The sequence below is a fragment of the Lampetra fluviatilis genome, chromosome 6 (assembly GCF_964198595.1).
Source record: "Lampetra fluviatilis chromosome 6, kcLamFluv1.1, whole genome shotgun sequence".
Classification (NCBI taxonomy): Eukaryota; Metazoa; Chordata; class Hyperoartia; order Petromyzontiformes; family Petromyzontidae; genus Lampetra; species Lampetra fluviatilis.
The window spans coordinates 7,906,489-7,925,167 of record NC_136280.1 but is presented as its reverse complement, the minus strand read 5'-3'; the positions used below and the strand labels follow the sequence as shown (position 1 = coordinate 7,925,167).

General features: G+C 39.7%; 1 protein-coding gene across 4 annotated transcripts in view; it reads right to left on the bottom strand.

The window, feature by feature from the left end:
- The window catches only part of PI4KA (phosphatidylinositol 4-kinase alpha), a 67,913-nt gene that overhangs the window by 10,339 nt on the left and 38,895 nt on the right, over positions 1–18,679 (bottom strand). For 2 of the 4 annotated variants that reach the window (XM_078857652.1, XM_078857653.1), the window contains exons 21-42: positions 18,440–18,548; positions 16,814–16,950; positions 14,869–15,002; positions 13,722–13,804; positions 13,422–13,492; positions 12,864–12,988; positions 12,597–12,678; positions 11,647–11,730; positions 11,217–11,306; positions 10,664–10,783; positions 9,989–10,012; positions 9,598–9,690; positions 8,915–9,071; positions 7,741–7,868; positions 7,115–7,273; positions 5,616–5,767; positions 4,659–4,766; positions 4,140–4,267; positions 2,281–2,439; positions 1,986–2,065; positions 857–1,050; positions 77–167 (exon numbers count right to left, since the gene is read on the bottom strand). In XM_078857652.1, the coding sequence (XP_078713778.1) occupies positions 77–167; positions 857–1,050; positions 1,986–2,065; positions 2,281–2,439; positions 4,140–4,267; positions 4,659–4,766; positions 5,616–5,767; positions 7,115–7,273; positions 7,741–7,868; positions 8,915–9,071; positions 9,598–9,690; positions 9,989–10,012; positions 10,664–10,783; positions 11,217–11,306; positions 11,647–11,730; positions 12,597–12,678; positions 12,864–12,988; positions 13,422–13,492; positions 13,722–13,804; positions 14,869–15,002; positions 16,814–16,950; positions 18,440–18,548 (2,508 nt within the window). The remainder of the gene's footprint in view (positions 1–76; positions 168–856; positions 1,051–1,985; positions 2,066–2,280; positions 2,440–4,139; positions 4,268–4,658; positions 4,767–5,615; positions 5,768–7,114; positions 7,274–7,740; positions 7,869–8,914; positions 9,072–9,597; positions 9,691–9,988; positions 10,013–10,663; positions 10,784–11,216; positions 11,307–11,646; positions 11,731–12,596; positions 12,679–12,863; positions 12,989–13,421; positions 13,493–13,721; positions 13,805–14,868; positions 15,003–16,813; positions 16,951–18,439; positions 18,549–18,679) is intronic. The other 2 variants (XM_078857654.1, XM_078857656.1) reach the window with 1 other exon arrangement.

Genomic DNA, 18,679 nt, shown 5'->3' with positions numbered 1-18,679 from the left:
TCCAACAGGTAGTTGAAGGAGGTCCCCTGATTCCACCTATTCTTATTTGAAAGGTAAAACCGTAAATAATTGTTACCTTGATTGCTTCAGGGATGTTGCTCACGGCTCCAGGATCTAACCGGACCAGACGAGTCACTTCCTTGGAAATGGCTTCTGAATTCCTGAATCTAAGTTCGAAACAAACGAATCAACGTACTTATGAACATGACGTTCATATCACTCCCTTTGTCCAGAAAGAAATGTATGTATTTCTATGCACAGTAAAACCAACACGTGAATTATGATTTACTGTGATAATGTTTGTAACACTTGTTAAAGACAGTGTATATGGAACTGGGGTGTAGTGGTGGCACAGTGGTTAGGGCACGATGAACCAAATTTGATTCCCAGCAACACAGCTAACATCAATGGCAAGTGGGATTTGAAACCATGTTGTCCTCCACCCCTTCACTAACATGTACTGACAGCATTGATGAGTTTGCTAAAAACAACTCCCTTAACTGACAACAAGGCATGGACAGGTCTTCATCCAGCAGGGACAAAGGGCTCAACATGATTATTATTACATGTGATTAATGCATGGTAGTTTTAGAAGTCTCTGACTCCATGTAATTCACTTTGTCAAATATTTTACTCCAGCCGTTAAAGTAAATATCTGCTTATATAAGTACAGACCAGACAGCTGTCTACAATAATAGTTTAATTAACCTTTATTAACATGTAGGCTAAGGCCAATCACATCACTGAAGTGTTTTAAAATGTAACGTGAAGTGTTTTATACAGATGGGATACCCAGAGTCACTATACTATTCTTTATCGGTGCCTATCTAGGTGAGAAACCATTTGCAAAACCAACCTGGTTGGCAGCTGGATGGCGAGATAAGGAGAGATGGTCCAAGCGAGGTTGACGTTGTCCCTCCACTGTTTCTCCGTCAGGTTGGTGTACTTGGTGCGCCAAGCCGCCACGTTTTCCTCGCCGGCCGTATCGATGGCCATGTCAGGCGAAGACAGAGAATCGTACCATGTCATCAAGCGCTCAATCTCGCTCGCCTGCCAAAATGGAGGAAAGAAAAAAATTGAACAGAAAACATGTATGTGTCTCTATGTATCTCTGTGATATCTGTCTGCTTATATGTCTGTTATATGTCTGTCTATATGTCTCTGGTTCTGTGTTTTATCTCTCTCAAATTTAGCATTCTCAGGAAGAATGTAATCAACCAGGTAGGGTGTTGACTGTTATGTTATCCGACTCTCTGTTGTATTACATTACATTTCTAAGTATACTAGATTTGTGTTTCTATTTCATTTCTACCTGGTGATGATTGCTTGTGTTGCAATAGAAACGTCGTATGCTAGTATTTAATTTATTATTTTCTCTTTATACGTGACTTTACCGAAAGAACCAAAGAGTAATTCCTGCAGTCATGAAAGCTCCAAATTAAGAAAACAAGCTCAGTGTTCCATAAACCTCTCTTCCACTGCACAACCAAGCCACACTGGGGGCCGTACTGAGCCAGCCCGATGCATTTCAGGAAGCGCCAGGTTCTTATTCCACTCGCGCTGACTATCATCGCATGCAATTAAAGCGTCATTATCCCAGCACTGTGGACTTGCTTGTCCCCGAGCCAGATTCAGATTTCTTGTGAGGTCAGCGTATCTCACTTGGGTTTTGGCTTGGCACAGCAAATAGCTAATGGAAAACCACCCATGCCGTACGGGCACTGCACTGGTCGGGCTCGGATGTGCAAGTGGAAAAGGTGTAGAAGTCTCCATTTCATAATTATGTACAAAACTATACACAAATGCTTCAGTTAACATATTAAGATTATACAACATTTTTACACCATGCATACATTTGCCGAGAATAGCCTTGGAGAAAAAAAACCTAAGCACACTGGCATGACATAACTTTATTTGCCCAGTAACTTTTAAAAACATTAAAGGGGATATCATGAACTTCCGCCTGCCTACAAATGATCGCGTACCAGCAGAGACAAGAGCAGGGTTCGCCGTTTCATGTAGTACTTGTGCAGCTGGGTACCACGGTTGGTCTTTTTAGATGCACCTGTGAAATGAACATCCATGTAAATTATAGACCAAAATGTAATTGCATTGTAAACGTAACATACAACCGGTGATACAATGTTATGTTTTCAGATGCTTATGTTTTCAGACGCACCTCCGATTAGCGTGGTTGGCTACGTACGGTGCGGAAGAAGTTAAACAGACATTCATACAGCTATGTTCATTTGCTAATGACAACCACACAAACATATGAACCTGATTTTTTGGACAGAGTGGACATTCCGCTGGAGAGAGGCACTGTGTTGATCCAGCCCTGGTTGGCCGGCTGCCGAGAGCCCATGGCCACATCCAAATTGTTACGAGAATCTCCAACGTTCATGACGGTTAGACTGTTTGCGGAGAAGTCTTGTACGTCTGGAGAAGAAAAAACAGAGCTCACACAACAAGACTTCACCACTAGAATTCCCACAAAAACCCATCGATCGTGTTGAATGACCATCATGACATTGCTATGCTCTTCAGGGTACTATTGACCGATATGGCAGAAAGGTGATCAATACCTGCGTAAAACCACAACAACACGATGAGAAAAATAACAGTGCTGTCTGTAACCACCATGCCAGCTGTTTTGCTTCGTGACTGCAGAGATAAGAAGAAGGTTAAACATGGAGCCATGCAGTTGGCAGCTTCTGAAGACAGTCTTATCATGCCTCCAACATGGCCAGACCAAACCATGGCAGTTCACAGGGAACAGATGCTGTACTCTTTAACCAAATGGAATATCTTTGAGAGTTTCTCATCAGGCGGATTAAACTGAGTAAAATAAAGCAAAATAATACTGTTGTGTTTATATATAAGTGTTTCAGGTCGGTGAGTTTCAAAGGCACATTGCAACACCTGTTACTAGTTTTGATTAAGATAGGAATTTATATCAAATGTGTATTTAACAATAATAAAATATATAACCTGGCCAGGATTACAGAACATGTGACATCTTGAATCTTGAATTCACCAAGAATGGGATGCTCACAATGTGTGCATATCAAGGCAATGAAATCGCCAACTCATTTCCGAACTGGATAACGGATCACAGTCAAAGATTTCCAGGACTACACCCTGATCCTAACCACACCTGATCCTTGCTCACTACCAAGGCCAAATCATAAGAGACCACATCGTAGAATAGTGATGAATGCAAACTTACAAATAGCACAAAGGTAAAGAAAGTAATGGGGCATTAGAGCAGTGATGATCAGGCCAAGTCATGCTGGTTTCAATGGTTGGATGAAGTTGCACTTCAAAGACTAAAACCTTCAGAGGAGTGGCTTTGCATGCTCTGAGGCCCAGAAGAGGTTGAAGAGACACAGGTTGGGCTGAAGAAGCAACAACCTGAGTCTGAGCTTTCCCTGTGAACTGCATGGTCAGGTGGTGTCGGTCAGCATGGCAATCAACAGGAGAGAAAGGCACTAGGGTTAGTTGCACTTTAGAGCAAGTTAGTAAAATTTGATGGGCATTACTGCATTCTCGTGGAAGTATGAGCAAGGTACACGACAGCAAAACAATTAAAACAAACACAAAAGAAAGGATGAAATGCTTCAGCCTGAAAACATGAAAAATGTATCAATAATTAATAACATCAAGTTAAGTGTGAATTAACAATATATAAAGCAGCAAAAGACACACAGCTACATGGAAATTTAATCCATTGCAGTTCGATCAACAATTACTAGCAGTGTGGCCTCATAAAAAATAACACAATTTTTCCATTTAAACGTGATCTGTGCTCAGCTTACCTTGTCGGAAATCATTATTCCTCTACTAATTTACTTTTGATGTAAAATTAATCCAATTACACTCAGATTAATTCCTTCCAATCAGTCCTCGAGGCTTCATAGTTATCAATTCTAGTTATATATCGATTTAAATCTTTCGTGACTGCAGGGATTCAACTTCTTGGTTCTTTCGGTAAAGTCACGTAGAAGGGAAATAACCTGAGAACGTCGTGATAATTATTTTATTATGTTTTATTTTTCTTATTTTATTATTTCCCTTCTACGTGACTTTACCGAAAGAACCAAGAAGATGAATTATAGTTATGTAGAGACCCAACTCACCAGGTGGTACCAACTGGTTGGCATTCAAGTATTTCTTGTCAGAATACATAGCCATCCAGAACTTGACCATCACACTGATGTCCTCGCGTAGAGCCTTGGTGGTCTGTGTTGGGAACTTGGGTGCAACACTGAGCAGAACAAAACAAGATAAGTTGTATATAGTGGTATTCGACTATGAGATACATAATATGTAGGGCCGATTCGTTTGATGAATACCTTTTTCTTAAACGGATCAGCAATAAATGTACTTGGTAAATACTACCCACCTTTACTTAGGATGCGAAGTGAAATAAAATACGTATGTTACAGCGACATCTACTGAAATGTGTTGTACTGTGTTGTATTGTGATGCTATGTAAAATACAATTTCAATTGGGCTCGCATGCACGTCTTTTGATAATGAAACAAAATTAAAGCATGTCAGTTTTACCAATGTGAACTCATGGCAATGTATTTGCTTTACTCATCAGAACCATCTGGATAAGTGTAAACAGGACCACAAAGTGCTTTGCAACTCACCTGAAATAATCAAATGCTGTGGAGTAGACCTTCTCCCGTAGTACATTCCTGCCAGTGGCACTGGTCAACACATCCGCATGCAGCATTGACAGGCCCAGAGAGAGAAGCCTGCAAAAGATAGCCACAAATGCACACATTTAGTCATTAAACCATGAAGGTAATACGTAACAAAGAATTGCACAAGAGCTTCACATGACAACGTCAGACAAATAAAACCATGCCGTTGACGAGGAACATGACTCGTTTTAACTTTGAATATTATAAGAATTTTCTTACTGTAAAGCGTCAAAATTGCCACCTGAATGATTTTTTATTTTACAACTGACCCAGAAAATCAAGACAAGTAATCTAGCGCTGCTGTGGAATATTTCAGTACTTTGATAACAATCTTCATCTGCACCATCAGCCATGATAAATCCATTGCCATCTCTTACAAGACGGAGTTGCATATTTTCATTTCATTTATTAGGTATAGCCCTGTGAGCCATGTGGCTCTTGACTCGGGTGCAACCGCAACAAACAAAAACATGAAGTGACTACGCTACAGTACTGGGGGCTGATTTATATACGATGTCACAGTAATCAAGTAGAGGAAGTATGGTAGCTTTTATCAATTAAAAACGGAACATAGGGGGGAAGCAATGTGTGTGTCGATAAAGAAAACCAATTTTTATTTTTGTCTTTTTACCAATATAATCAATGTGATCTTGAAACTTCAGTTTGAATCAAAGATGACCCCAAGATACTTATAGATCTTGACTTGCTCTATTTGATAATTATTTAAGGAATGCAATTGGGGAAAAATAACTTCCTGATTTAGTCCTGGTGAGAAGCATAGCACCTTGGTTTTGGAGGTATTCAGGACTAGAGCAAATGGAGAGTATACTATTATGCAAATTAAACTCGGGTGTCCTCAAGTGCGACTGACGTGTTTAAGGTAAGTCAATAAAAACTGACTTGAAGCGCGGGCCGATGGCAGCCACGTGTCGGTTGATACCACTGTCGGGCCCTCCCACGGTGAGAGACAGGGAGCGCTGCAGGACACTGGAGAAGATCTCCACCTGGTCGGCGCTGCAGTACTTTGCGATCTCAAACCGCTGCACCAAAAACTGCGAGAGGTGAAAACAACGCAATGACACAAATAAGTGGAAATCAACAAGCGGGTTCAAAACATGTAAATGACGAGAGAACGCATCGCAACAGAAAAGCTCGTGGACGCCGGAAATCAAAGGGTTTCACTGACTCAGCAAATTTGCACTGTGTGTACAAATAGCTCTTGGACTTACACAGGAAACCACCAGTTCAGAAAAACTGCATTCTGGTAATTTTGTCATCGATAGATCACCATCGATAAATTGAGAAAACGTTATCAACCAACAGGCATTAATTACTGTATTATACTGATGATTCCTAATGAAGGATGAGACCGGTCTACACCTGTGCCTGTTGGTTGTATTTATTACATTATTTAGACTAAAGCAGCTCTTCATTATTCACGAATTTAAATGAACTTTGAAACGTAATTTATCTAAATATACCATAAATACTGTATGATCATGTTTAGAAAATAGGGAAGTAAAGATGACGTAAAAGCTGATGATTATTCGATGATATTAATGACAATGACATTATATCACTGTCATACCCATGTGTTATGGGCACCAATCTCTTAATGGAAATTATGATATACATGCTTTGTGATACTTTTACTGTGCAAGGCAATCTATCAAGGCTGTCTGTTGCCCTTGCGTGCATGTGTATGAATCACTGTTTATCAACGTGTCTGGGATGTCCTTCACTTGCTGCTCTGTTACGTGTCATTGTTTAGTTTTCTTTTTTATCCGACTATATTTTTCTCAACTGTGGTTTGTAACGGGCATTCAGATTCCGTGGCATTCACACACTGAATGCAAATACTTCGTGATGAATAACAGAAAGTGATAACCGATTTAATTGGAGTTCAATTACACAAAGAGACTGATTTGTTACAGGAACAGTCATAAATTTCGATTTAAAGCTTTCATGACTGCAGGGATTCATCTTCTTGGTTCTTTCGGTAAAGTCACGTAGAAGGGAAGTAATAAAATAATAAAAACAAGACAGAGTCTCATTCAGACTCTGTCTTCTCGACAGACCTGTTCTTCACCTGAGGACGGCTGCTTGCGTTGTGGCCGAAACGTCGTGAGAATTATTTTATTATGTTTTATTTTTATTATTTTATTACTTCCCTTCTACGTGACTTTACCGAAAGAACCAAGAAGAGGAACAGTCATGTCTAAATGTTGTAGGTGTCCCAGCCTGTTGCCAAAACTAATCAAGATAAGTGAGTCTGAGATCAGCATGTCGTGGCTTCTGTAACACCCCAGAACCACACTTTATCATGTATCTGATTGCCACGCCTACATCTTGTTTGGATACACCGAGAGATAGCAAAGATGCATAAGAATAATTGACACCTCAATCCACAGCTGGTGTGGGGTGATGCAAGGAGGGCATGGGCATGGCTGGCTCTCCTCCGAGGCAGCCAGAGGGTCTGCCTCCTTTTGGTCAGGGGAGAAAAGTCCCATGCGCTTCTCCACCGTCATCTGCCAAGCACCCACGACCTCCCGCAAGAACTGCGCAGCAACACAGAGAGAGAGACTCAGGTAACAATGGCAGAGCTGACGGGCTATTTTTGCTGAAGGAGACAACAGTCCGTTGCAATGACAAGTTGACGGCATGTAAATTTAGTGTTTTATACATTGCACCGTAGTAACTAATATGAAGGTTAATAGGTTACTCTGAACTTTTTCTTTCATTTCTTGAAGAAAAATGTATTGGACAGTAATGAGGATTATATGTCTGGTCCACTGAAGACAATCAAGCATAAAAAATATAGAAAAATGTATTTAACTTAGGAGTATATTTTTTATAACATCTCATGGATCGGAAGGACAGTAAATCCATCAACAGTCCATTGTTGCAGGGTCAAATTGGCCATACCCTCAGCAACTCACAGCTATCTAGTTGCCCTAAATAAAGAATCCTTGCATTTCATACAGCATGGGAAAACACACACTTTCTGTTTTGCAACGAGACACACCCTGGTTTCCTGGCATGGCTTCGCGGCAAGCAGCCACTCCCAGCAGGCAATGGCTGCCTCCATGCCAGCATCAGTAAACATCTCTTGTGGCGCCCAGCTGAGATGATGGAGCAGCTGCAAATCACACTCTGAGATAGAAGAAAAAATTAACCCGTAAAAACAACGTTTTTCACTATAAATCCTTTATATGCGTGTTCAATGGGCCACAACCCAGCCCACATTGGTCTTTGAAACGGGCGGCTAGAGTCCTCTCGTCCTCTGGCTTGAGATGGCTGCCACCTATGGGTCAGATGATTGCCTGCCACCATTAAGCAATTGGTAATTAAATACAAAAAAATTTTACCTAAAAAGTGTAACATTTTGGAAAAAAAATTTCACGAAAAGAAATTGTCATGCACAACGAGTCTGTGTGCAAAATGTCAGCTCGATTGGATCACGGGAAGTGGGTTAAAAAAACGACCGAAAGATTTGCACGGTCGTAAGCGCGCAAGCAAGTGAACTTAATATAAAGGATTTAAAAAGCATGACAGATTATTGAGCCTCACTCAAGTCCTACCCGTATGCTTTGACAAGTTTTCTTTCAGGCTTGCTTAACCTCCCCCCCCCCCACTCATTGCACATGTATACATTATTTGAATTGCAGATGTCACTTTTACAGAAGTGTAGCTAATGGCGAAATCAGCCTAAATGTGCCCATTCTCATCAGATCTTGGAAGCTAACCCGGGTTGAGTCTGGAGAGTGTTTGGAATGGTAACAATCCGTGAATGCCAGGTTGTCATAGGCTGTAGCGAGGCTGTACTACGTTCTGGGCAGCAGAGGACAGTAACATGCAATGATGAACTGTAATAAGTTCCAAAGTCGATGCTCTCCGACTTTACCAATCCACACTGACCAGTGTGATGACTTAGCGTAGTGAAGCAATGTTGACCATAATGCACAAAACAGGGTGTTGTAGGCTCTGGGGCTATATTATGGGCAGCAGATGGTAATTAGTTGAATCGCAAAGGGTGTGAATGCTTACACATATAATTTCCATATTCATACTTTGGGCATCTGTAAATGTATTAAATGCCACTAACTACTTGGATTAAAATCGCTCGCGATTAAATTAGTTTGTATCGTGCACAAATGACAAATGAAAAGTGCACGTAGCACAGAGACCACGCCGGTTACCCTTGCTGTTGATGAGCAGAGCGGCGAGTTTGAACATTCCCTGCGTGTAAGCCTCTGGGTTTCTGGTGCTCAGAGCATCATTGAGTTGTTTTATGAGCAGGCGATTGAGGTCGCCTTGACTTCCCATGATGGTGTACATCTCCATCATCCCCGAAACCTACCAACCCAAAGGAAAGGAACATATACAGATGCAGCACTGAATTTTCCCAGTAGGGATGTGTCTGTGTTGAGATTTAGGCAAATAGGGGCATTTTTTTATGCCGACTTGAGTGCTATGCTAAACTCTGAATTGGACAATTTTATATGCCCAGAAATTATGGCCACATAATATAAAAAATATTGGGTAGTTAAGGAAATTATCAATGTCCACTGAGAATTATTATGTTATCCATAATGTCTTACTAAAATGCTTCTGTCTAAGCAATTAAATAAATAACTGAAAATAAATGTAACAAAGAAGTATAATGCAAAAATGTAATGTAAAAAAAAACATCTTCAAAATATTTTATTCATGGAAACAATCGGGCTATTTCTAAATATCACTCAGAAGCATAATTCATATCAATCAACAAAATGATTGACAGGTTAGAGTGATAATAGATGTTTTGTTGCTATCTTTCCTTAATGCAGCAATTTGGTTTAAGTGTATCAATTATGCACAGCATTTTCAATCCGTGCCTTACCTCCCCTGCATATCTGTTGCGGAGATTGAGCGATGCCATGAAATTGGAGTAATCCTTCTTCACACAGCCCGGCCGGTCATGCAATAAATTGCTCTGTATTAAGAAATAAGTTTGAGATTATCAATGAACGACCGAGTAAGGAATGGAAAACACATGCCAGATTTTGTTTACCCTTACGGATATCGAAGGCTGTTAGAAACGTTAATTATTTTAATAATTAAGACCAAAACGATAAACATAAAAAAGCATGAAGTGCACCCCAGTCAAAGAAGTCAAATTCTAATCACGGTGAGAAAGTTGGCTCATTTTCCGTCACCTGACCTGCGTGCAAAATTCAGCTGAGCCGATGTGCAATTTGCAAGCAAAAGGCCATAGATCAAAACAAACAAACCTGAGGCAACAGAGACGTAGTTGACTAAATGCAGCAAAGTATGCAGCGTGGCGGAAAAAGGGAGGGGATGTGGTCAGAAAAAAGCCAACGCATATGGGTCAGTGCAGCATGCAATGAGCTATTTCATGTTACAGGGAGCCAAAATGTTGATCGTGCAATTTCATTACATTGACCAAATCCCTCAAATTTTTATTTTTTGTAAAAGGCTCCCTAACATTCTTAGCTTCCTATTGGTATGATATGATTAGCTACTGTCCACCATAGCTGTTGTGACCTGACAAATGATAAGACGGAGTTGAATAATTATCGTTAAAGAATGTGTAAATTAGGCACGCAATGATGCAACAACTAATAGTTTAATGTCGATCTTCATGCTCATGATACGTGCATCGAATCATGTGTGTAAGAACCGATTAATGACATTTTATACAAAGGATATGTAAATGTTATATCACATGGCGGTTAAAGTGAGGGAAATGAGCCGGAACAAATGAGACAGAACAAATGAGAAAAATACAAAACAAATTCGTTAAAAACGAGACAATAGTTGAATAAAATGTTTTAATCAAATCGTGACCCCTGCATTGTGACCATTTATCAAATCGCTAAATGGGGGATAGGAACAACTGTGACGGGGATAGTGTGAATATTTTCAACGAGGCGATGCATACTCACTCCGAGGCTGGCATTTTGACGATTGAAGCCGGCAAACTGCAGAATGCTTTCGATCGCCATGGCCAGGCCAGTGTGCTGCGTGAGTCCTGCAACCCAATTCTGATGCTTGTTCAAATATTCCTGAAAATTTTGAAAAAACTACATTTTAGGAATCATACAGCAAAAACGACATCAAAAGATTATTTACAATGGCATACAATCAACATGTTTTTTTTTTCCCTTCTAACTATATATGTGACAATAGAGTATTCGAAATTACATCCAACGCGTATTCGGAGACAAATATTTCAAAATTAAATGGCAGGGTGGGATTAGAAGATTGTAACGAAAGCAATGGATGCAGTCGGTGGCAAGAGATCACTCAGAGTTGAAGATATTGATGATGGAGGCCTTACCCAAGCAGTGGAATGTTAACCGTTAAGAAATAAACAAAGAGACGAATTCGTCAGGTCAGCTTAGATCCTTCACACATTGCAATATGCTTAAAATACAAGTCTCTCTTGAGGCTGGGAGTTCAAGTCAACATCACAAGGATATTGGTTATGATACACACCTGCAGGTGAGATTTTGTCACTGAAGGAGCCCACTTCATGGCTTCTTGCAAAATGCCAGCGCATCGAGCAGCAAAGTCACGCACAATGCTCTGAAAACACAACATCCTTTGGGTTTATTTCAATTCGCGTTGTACGCGGCTGAATAACTTCGTATATAATGCATGTATTGCCTTGGCAGAGAGGGAATCAAGTTGCCATTTAAATTTAACGTTTATAATGCAAGAGACTATTTATAATTATGCTTGAAAACACCGACATTCTCGCTCATAGTGAATGCATCTTTCAATCACCCGGGAATTTCACGAAAAAAATAGAAAAGTGCGCTTGTTCATTGATCTTCCATTATTGTCACTTTTCATAACAAAATCCGAAGTGCCACTTTCAACATGTTTTATTCTATCTCATACAACGAGACAAACGATTCATTACCTCTCTGGCTTCAAAGGTGTCAGGAACTGTGATGATGTATGGTGTGTCAGGAATGGAGTAATTGGGCTTGTCTTTGTGAAGATCCTGTGGAAGTACACCACACAACATATAGTTTGGCTTTAATTAGCGGTCTATATGGAGATACATAAGACAACATGTAACTATAAAAATTACAGGACAGCTATCCATCCGATTAGTAAAGTAATTCTTAACTTTACATAATAATTGTTTGAATCCTTAGATGTTTTATTACTAACATATTTCACCTGGAAAATCCCTTGAGATGGAACATCTAATTTTCAATCACGCCCATGTTGGCAAGTGACACGTAATGATATGTACACAAGCATTTTAAACTATCACTTATTCAGTTCTGTTCCCACGTGTGTTGCTGGATGAGAGGTAATGGGCGAGCTTAATGATCTCATTGGCATCATAAGCCGTGTCACACAGGGACTGGCTTAGCTAATATTGCGATTCCCACCTTCGGGAGGTAGGATGTGGAGTAGGCAACTATTTTGAGGTCCGATTGAACAACAACAACAAAATATTCCATGACAATTTTGAGTCGATTCATCAAATAATTGTAACGGGTCAAATAAAAATGTAGGTACTCTATGGTTTTTTCGGTAAAGTCACGTAGGTAAAAAAAAACTTTGTGTTGCGCCCGAAACGTCGGGATTTAATTTAGTTGTTTTCCTTTATTTTATTTTTTAAAAAAAATTACCCACGTGACTTTACCGAAAAAAACAAAGAGTATGTTTTCTTGCAGTCACGAAAGCTTCAAATCTAGAATTAAAACGTAGGTTTTAGTGTCTAGCCTTGAAGGGAATACCCAAATGCCCTTCCTCACATCCACGCAAAAGACTATACAAATTCACGTGCAGTTAAACAAACACCTGTTATTAAGTTTAGTCATCTGATTGTATTTATGCAATTGCAATTCGTACCGCACTCAGAGAGAGGGAGAGAGTCTGCAGAATGTCCAGCATGGTCTTCAGCACAGTTCCGCTCCACAGCATATGTGGGAACCTGAAACGTCATAATTTGTTTTCAATGTGCTATAATTGCAAGCAGTACATTTAATTTAAAATCCAACTTCAATTGCTGTGGCTGCGATAATTGATATCATGACGATTGCATGATGTTCATATTACGACGCTAATCTCATGTTGATGTTTTAAATGCTGTATGCTGCAGGAATATGTGATACTGACTTATCCACCAGCCCAGAAAGGTACTTGTCCGATACTCTCCGAATGCGTTTGTGGATGTGGTTAAAGTTGACCAAGAGAAACTGTGCATGTCGTTCCAACTCTTGCTCATTTTCCTTTGTCTTCGGCTTTAAACATGCACAGACAGATAGGCACACACAAACAAATACGAAGACCACCCTTATAGCCAGATGCAAGACTCTTGGGGAAAGTCCTGCTAGCGATGACCTACGAAGGTCAACATGACACACGATGGGGTGATGTGGCCAGAACCACATCTGGCTGGCTTTGTCTCCCCAGTGGAGAGACAAAGACACATTGCACCAAGTACTCATTTAAGGCTGGGTCGACATCGGGGAGGCCTAAGACTGGCTCAAATTTCATCACTGATGTTGACCATGAGCGGGAATCGAACTCGGGTCGCCAGGTTTGTACCGCAGTGCACTAACCACTACAGGTCCCCAGTCATACAAACACACACACACACATATATACCTGAACGTCCGGCAATTTTTTTTTTATGTTAAAAGTGCTTAATTGTATGTACAATTTCAAACGTACCTTCTCAGCCATAACATGCAAGAATACGTCAAAAACTCGGTCTGCTACAGCGGCCACACACTGCATCATCCCTGAAGAACAGAAAATAAAATTGTAAACCACGTACGCTGGAACAACGCATCCACAAGATGGCACTATGAGTATGCTATAAAAAATTCTTCACCTCATCTTTAAGCAATATTTTAATTCCAGTAAAGGTCCGGGAGCAAACATTACACTGAAGTAGATAACTGGTAAATAAGATAAATGTTACATAAAATTAGACTGTTCATAATGAAGTGTTCTGCATATACCACTTGCCTGCCTTATCCTTTTGGATGGCTCTGTCCTCCAGATAAAGGAACATCACTTGAAACCTATCCTGGTCCACTGAATGTGACACCCTGTAATTACATTAAAAAAAATATATGTATTAAAAGAGACATGATTTCATTCTTATCGTTATAATTACACTGTCTGACAACGGGACAGTGGAATGTTCTGAAATATTCAATTTAATTAAGATCATATAAAGAGAAGTTGCATGCTGCTTTGAAAATGAGAAAATGTGGATGGAGCAAGATAAGTGGTGAGGAGTGACATTGTAGAAATGCACGTACAATACACTCTGTCTCTACCAGGACAAAGAATTGAAAGGGGGATGAACACAATCTATTTTTCAAGGGTGTACATGGTGTCAAATGACACGTAAATTACATGTATACACGCATTTAAATCTATAACTTATTCAATTATGTTCCCACGTGTGGCTGGATGAGAGGTAATAGTGTGTGGGGGGGGGGGTGTGCTTGATGACATCATTGGCAGCATCAGCTGTGTCACACAGGGTGTTGGCTCGTATGCCAACCAGAAGTTACATGTCGAACCACATCAACATTTAATTTGTCCCATATGCCTCATATTTTATTTTATACTTGTGAAACATGTTTTTTTCTCCCCACGCTGAAGTCACAGACTTTAGGGGCCATCCATTTAGTACTTGCGCTAAAATCTGTAAAAACTTGACCCCTCCCTGTACGCACCCCCCCCCCCCCAATCCAAAAGAACGGCCGATATTTAATCCACGCAGAAACGATCAAGGATTATTAATATTAACGTATACACAAGCGTACGCATTTGGGTTAACACCCCCTCCCCCCTCCATGCATACGTACTAAATGGATGGCCCCTTATCACAGTGCAGTCATAACTGCAGATTGAACCAAACCGGCTTCACCTCTTGAACAGCATAAACAGCTGTCCCAAACAAGCATCAACAATTACCCAGAAAGTGTGCTGGACTGTGGCAGTTAAGCGAGTGTGAAGGTCTTAAAATGTTCTCATGTCCACACATTATACAATGTCATCTTTGTCATATGACGAGAAAGAAAGGCGAGAGGACCATGGTGTTTGCATAATGTACAAATGCCTAGTGCTGTTTTGTGTGTTGCGTGAAAGTTTAACTGACCGCATGTTCTCAAGGCGGTACACAGACAGCAGGTAGGTGGACATGGCAAAATCCAGCTTGTTGATGAGCGCAATTACTTCCTGAATTGGATCCAGAAGGTTTGTGTTGCTCATCCGCAGCTCAGTCAGTTCCGCCTAGAAGCACACAGACAACATAGAGCTAGGTAAATCAAAAATGTAGGCAATATAAGTAATTGGAGGTGTAATTGACTCGCCCCCTTTCATGATTCGTAAAAATTTTCACAATTCCGGGTAGTGATTTCATTCCAGTGCAGATTATTTCCTTCAACACTTTAGTGATTTTAAGGAGCTCCTCGGGGCTGGAAGGTCACACGAAACAATCACAGACAACATCAACAAATGGGAAACATTAATTTCCTATAAATGCCATTCGATGAACAAATCATGAGGGTTAAGAAACGATATTAATCGGCGAATTGATGCATCGATAAACCGCTATCGGCAACGCAAGTTTATTTTGCAACTACATCAATCAATATCAGTTCTTTACAAATTAATACAGAGAGAGAAATATATCTGAACAATAAATCTCCGAAATGGCTATAAGTTATGTGCTGTAGGTGAAACTACTGTTTGGCCAGTAGGGGACATAGCACTCCCAAGCGAACGGTCGTGCAAGACCAGAGAGAGGTGGAGACACACGGGGAAAAAGGCGAGAATCAGCTCCATCACGACTGTGAGTTGGTTTGCTGGAGACAACCATTACAATTTCGACAAGATTAAACTACATTTTTGTGAGCTGTGAGGATAATGCAACTAGAAAACATAAATACTTCACAATGAGACATGTTTCTCATTGTATGTGTATGCTAACATTAAACTATATTGAAAAGCAATACTGCGTGTACTGTAAAAGCCAAATGTTGAAATATATATTTTTCACAGTTATACCCTTTCTACATCTCCATTTGGTGTAAATTCTTGACTCATTATTGTGCATTAATGTATTATATCAAGCTAATTGTTATACATACGAAAAAATACATTAATTTTAACAAGTTCATCTTCAGTCACTTATTATTTCCAGTTCTTTGTCAATCTTTTTTTGAATGAAGGCATCCCCACTCAATGTTGCTCATAGGGTTTTGTTGACCATACTTCACCACAATGGTCAGTTCAGACCGGTGAAGGAGGGGTCCAAGAACGAATGAAGGTATCACTCGTCACTGATGTTAGCCACAGCTGGGAATCAAACTCGTGTGGCCAGGTTCATTGTGTGATTTGCTAACCACAGTGCCACCACTACCCCCATTGTGTGATAATGGTACACAACATTAAATCACTTCAGATTCCTAATTACTCTTGGATCGAACAAACAGCACCAGTGTCCCTTAGTAGCAGTACCAGCCTCAGGCTGAATAGTGTAAAATATTAACCCGTAAAAACAAAGTTTTTCACTATAAATCCTTTATATGCGTGGCGGCTAGAGTCCTCTCGTCCTCTGGCTTGAGATGGCTGCCACTTATGGGTCAGATGATTGCCTGCAACCATTAAGCAATTGGTAATTAAATATAAAAAAAATTTTCATAAAAAGTGTAAAAATTTGGAAAAAAATTTTCACGAAAATTAATTGTCACGCACAACGAGTCTGTGTGCAAAATGTCAGCTCGATTGGATCACGGGAAGTGGGTTAAAAAACGACCGAAAGATTTGCACGGTCCTAAGCAAGCAAGCAAACTTAATATAAAGGATTTAAAAATAAAGTATGCTCTTACATGATTGTTACTACTACGCATGTCTGCCATCCCTCATATATTGACGGGTTCACAAAATTCTCTCGGAGACCTCTAAAATACTCCATCACTCTTTTTGTGGCCCTCAATGATTTTCCCAGCTCTCACTTTGGCACCACCAGCTTAAAAAGTAGCACACCCTGGGAAATCGCCCAGCATCGCCAACCATTAAATCCTGATGAGTCGACTTACCGGAGACACCGTGTCATTTTTTAGAGCCGAATTGTACTGCAGCTCCGATCGCAGTGGCTCGCCGCTTGGGAAGGTCAAAAGCGGAGACTTGGTGGCGATTTCACAAACTCCTTCATACCATTCCTCTGGCCAAAGCCCTAGTGTGAAAACAAATACAACATCATGACCGGGAATTAAGCAACTGATGTTTTATTATACTCTTGGGACTTTCGGGAAAGTCACGTAGATAGGTTCAAAGAATAACGAAAAATAACAAAAAACTACGTTTCGATCGCAACATAAGCGGTCGCCTTCAGGAAAAGAAAATTAATTCCTGCAGTCGCGAAAGCTTTAAGTCAAGATTTGATGTTATATTACTCTTAAAGTGGAGTGCAAATGTAGGTAAATGGTGTAGCCATTACATGATGATTGTTAAATGTGTCAGTTCAACGCATATGAGATTTTTGTAAGGATTTTTTAATGTAATTTTTCACGTGGTATACATATTAATTGAGCTGGAATATATTTAATAAATTTGGCAGATTAATGAAACAAAACTGAGCCTTATTGAAAATTAAGGGGCATAATACATCATAAAATAATGACAGTACTTTTAAAATATACATTCGATAGAGCTAATAAATTAATTTTGATTACAAATGTAAAGGACCTTAACTTAAATACTGTACATGAAACGTTAATCCTATATTTTAGTTTGTTATTATGACTTCAATAACACTACAGATATCATTTTGAAAAAAATAGATTACTCAAGTTACATTTCAGGGTGTACATTTAATAGTTCCATCACACTGCCATGAAGTTCAATAACAAGTGGAATTGTATTGGTATGTAATATCAAAGGAGGAACAACTTATTTATAAATTTCACCACATGTAAAATCAAAGCATCATCATTCTACATGTTTAATAATTAATGTTAATCTTCCATTCCTTTACATTCATCATGGTGAAGGTATATGCAACTAAACTGTAGAATTATTATGGAAATTTGACATTATATGCAATGTACATTGTATATACCAAACCACCACTGGATAAAGGTATCCCTATGCAATGCTGTTCGTGGGGGTTATTTTGACAGGGCCTCAACACAATTGGGTCGGAGTGCGTCGGTGATGGTGGCCAGCATAGGCTTAGGAGCGTTGAAGTATGCAGTGTATATGTATCAAAATTAAGTAATCATTTTGGTTGTAAAACAAATTAAAATTAACTCGTTGACTGAACGGTATATTCACATTATATTCATTGCACATATGCAGACATGCAGTAAGTCGAAGCAAATACTTTGATCATTGTGCAATAGGCATGAAGCAGCATATCATAGCTTTAAATCTTTTCTTACTCTTGCTCTACAAACTATGAAATGATAATCTATTGTGATTTCTGTAAATTATATGCTCGTGTTATCCTTCGGTTAATTGAGTGAATAGAACTACGCAAACGATATAAAATAGAAACACTCCAAATTACGACTGTGAAACGTAAACGATTCTTAAATCGAGCCACAGCCTTGGATCGTGACATTTCATCATATCGCTGGAAGGGTGATTCATTCTATATAAGCCATGTGTGGAAACTTTTTGAAAAAGACTAACCAAATGAACAACGTGTTATTGAATTTTACCTGAACCCTGTACAGCAAAGCCCATTACGACACAGTAGAACCAGAAGTCTCTGAAGAGCTTGTGCAGTCTTGGCTTGGCTTCCTTAATCGGAGGGAGCCTTCGTGTCAGCTTATAAAAACACACAAAAAACAAAACGAGAATTTGTGTTATTTAATAACTCAGAAAAGTAGATGCCGAAAAATGTTGTAAACTCTCCAATATCATGTACACAAAAATTAAGATCATGTACACAACCCATG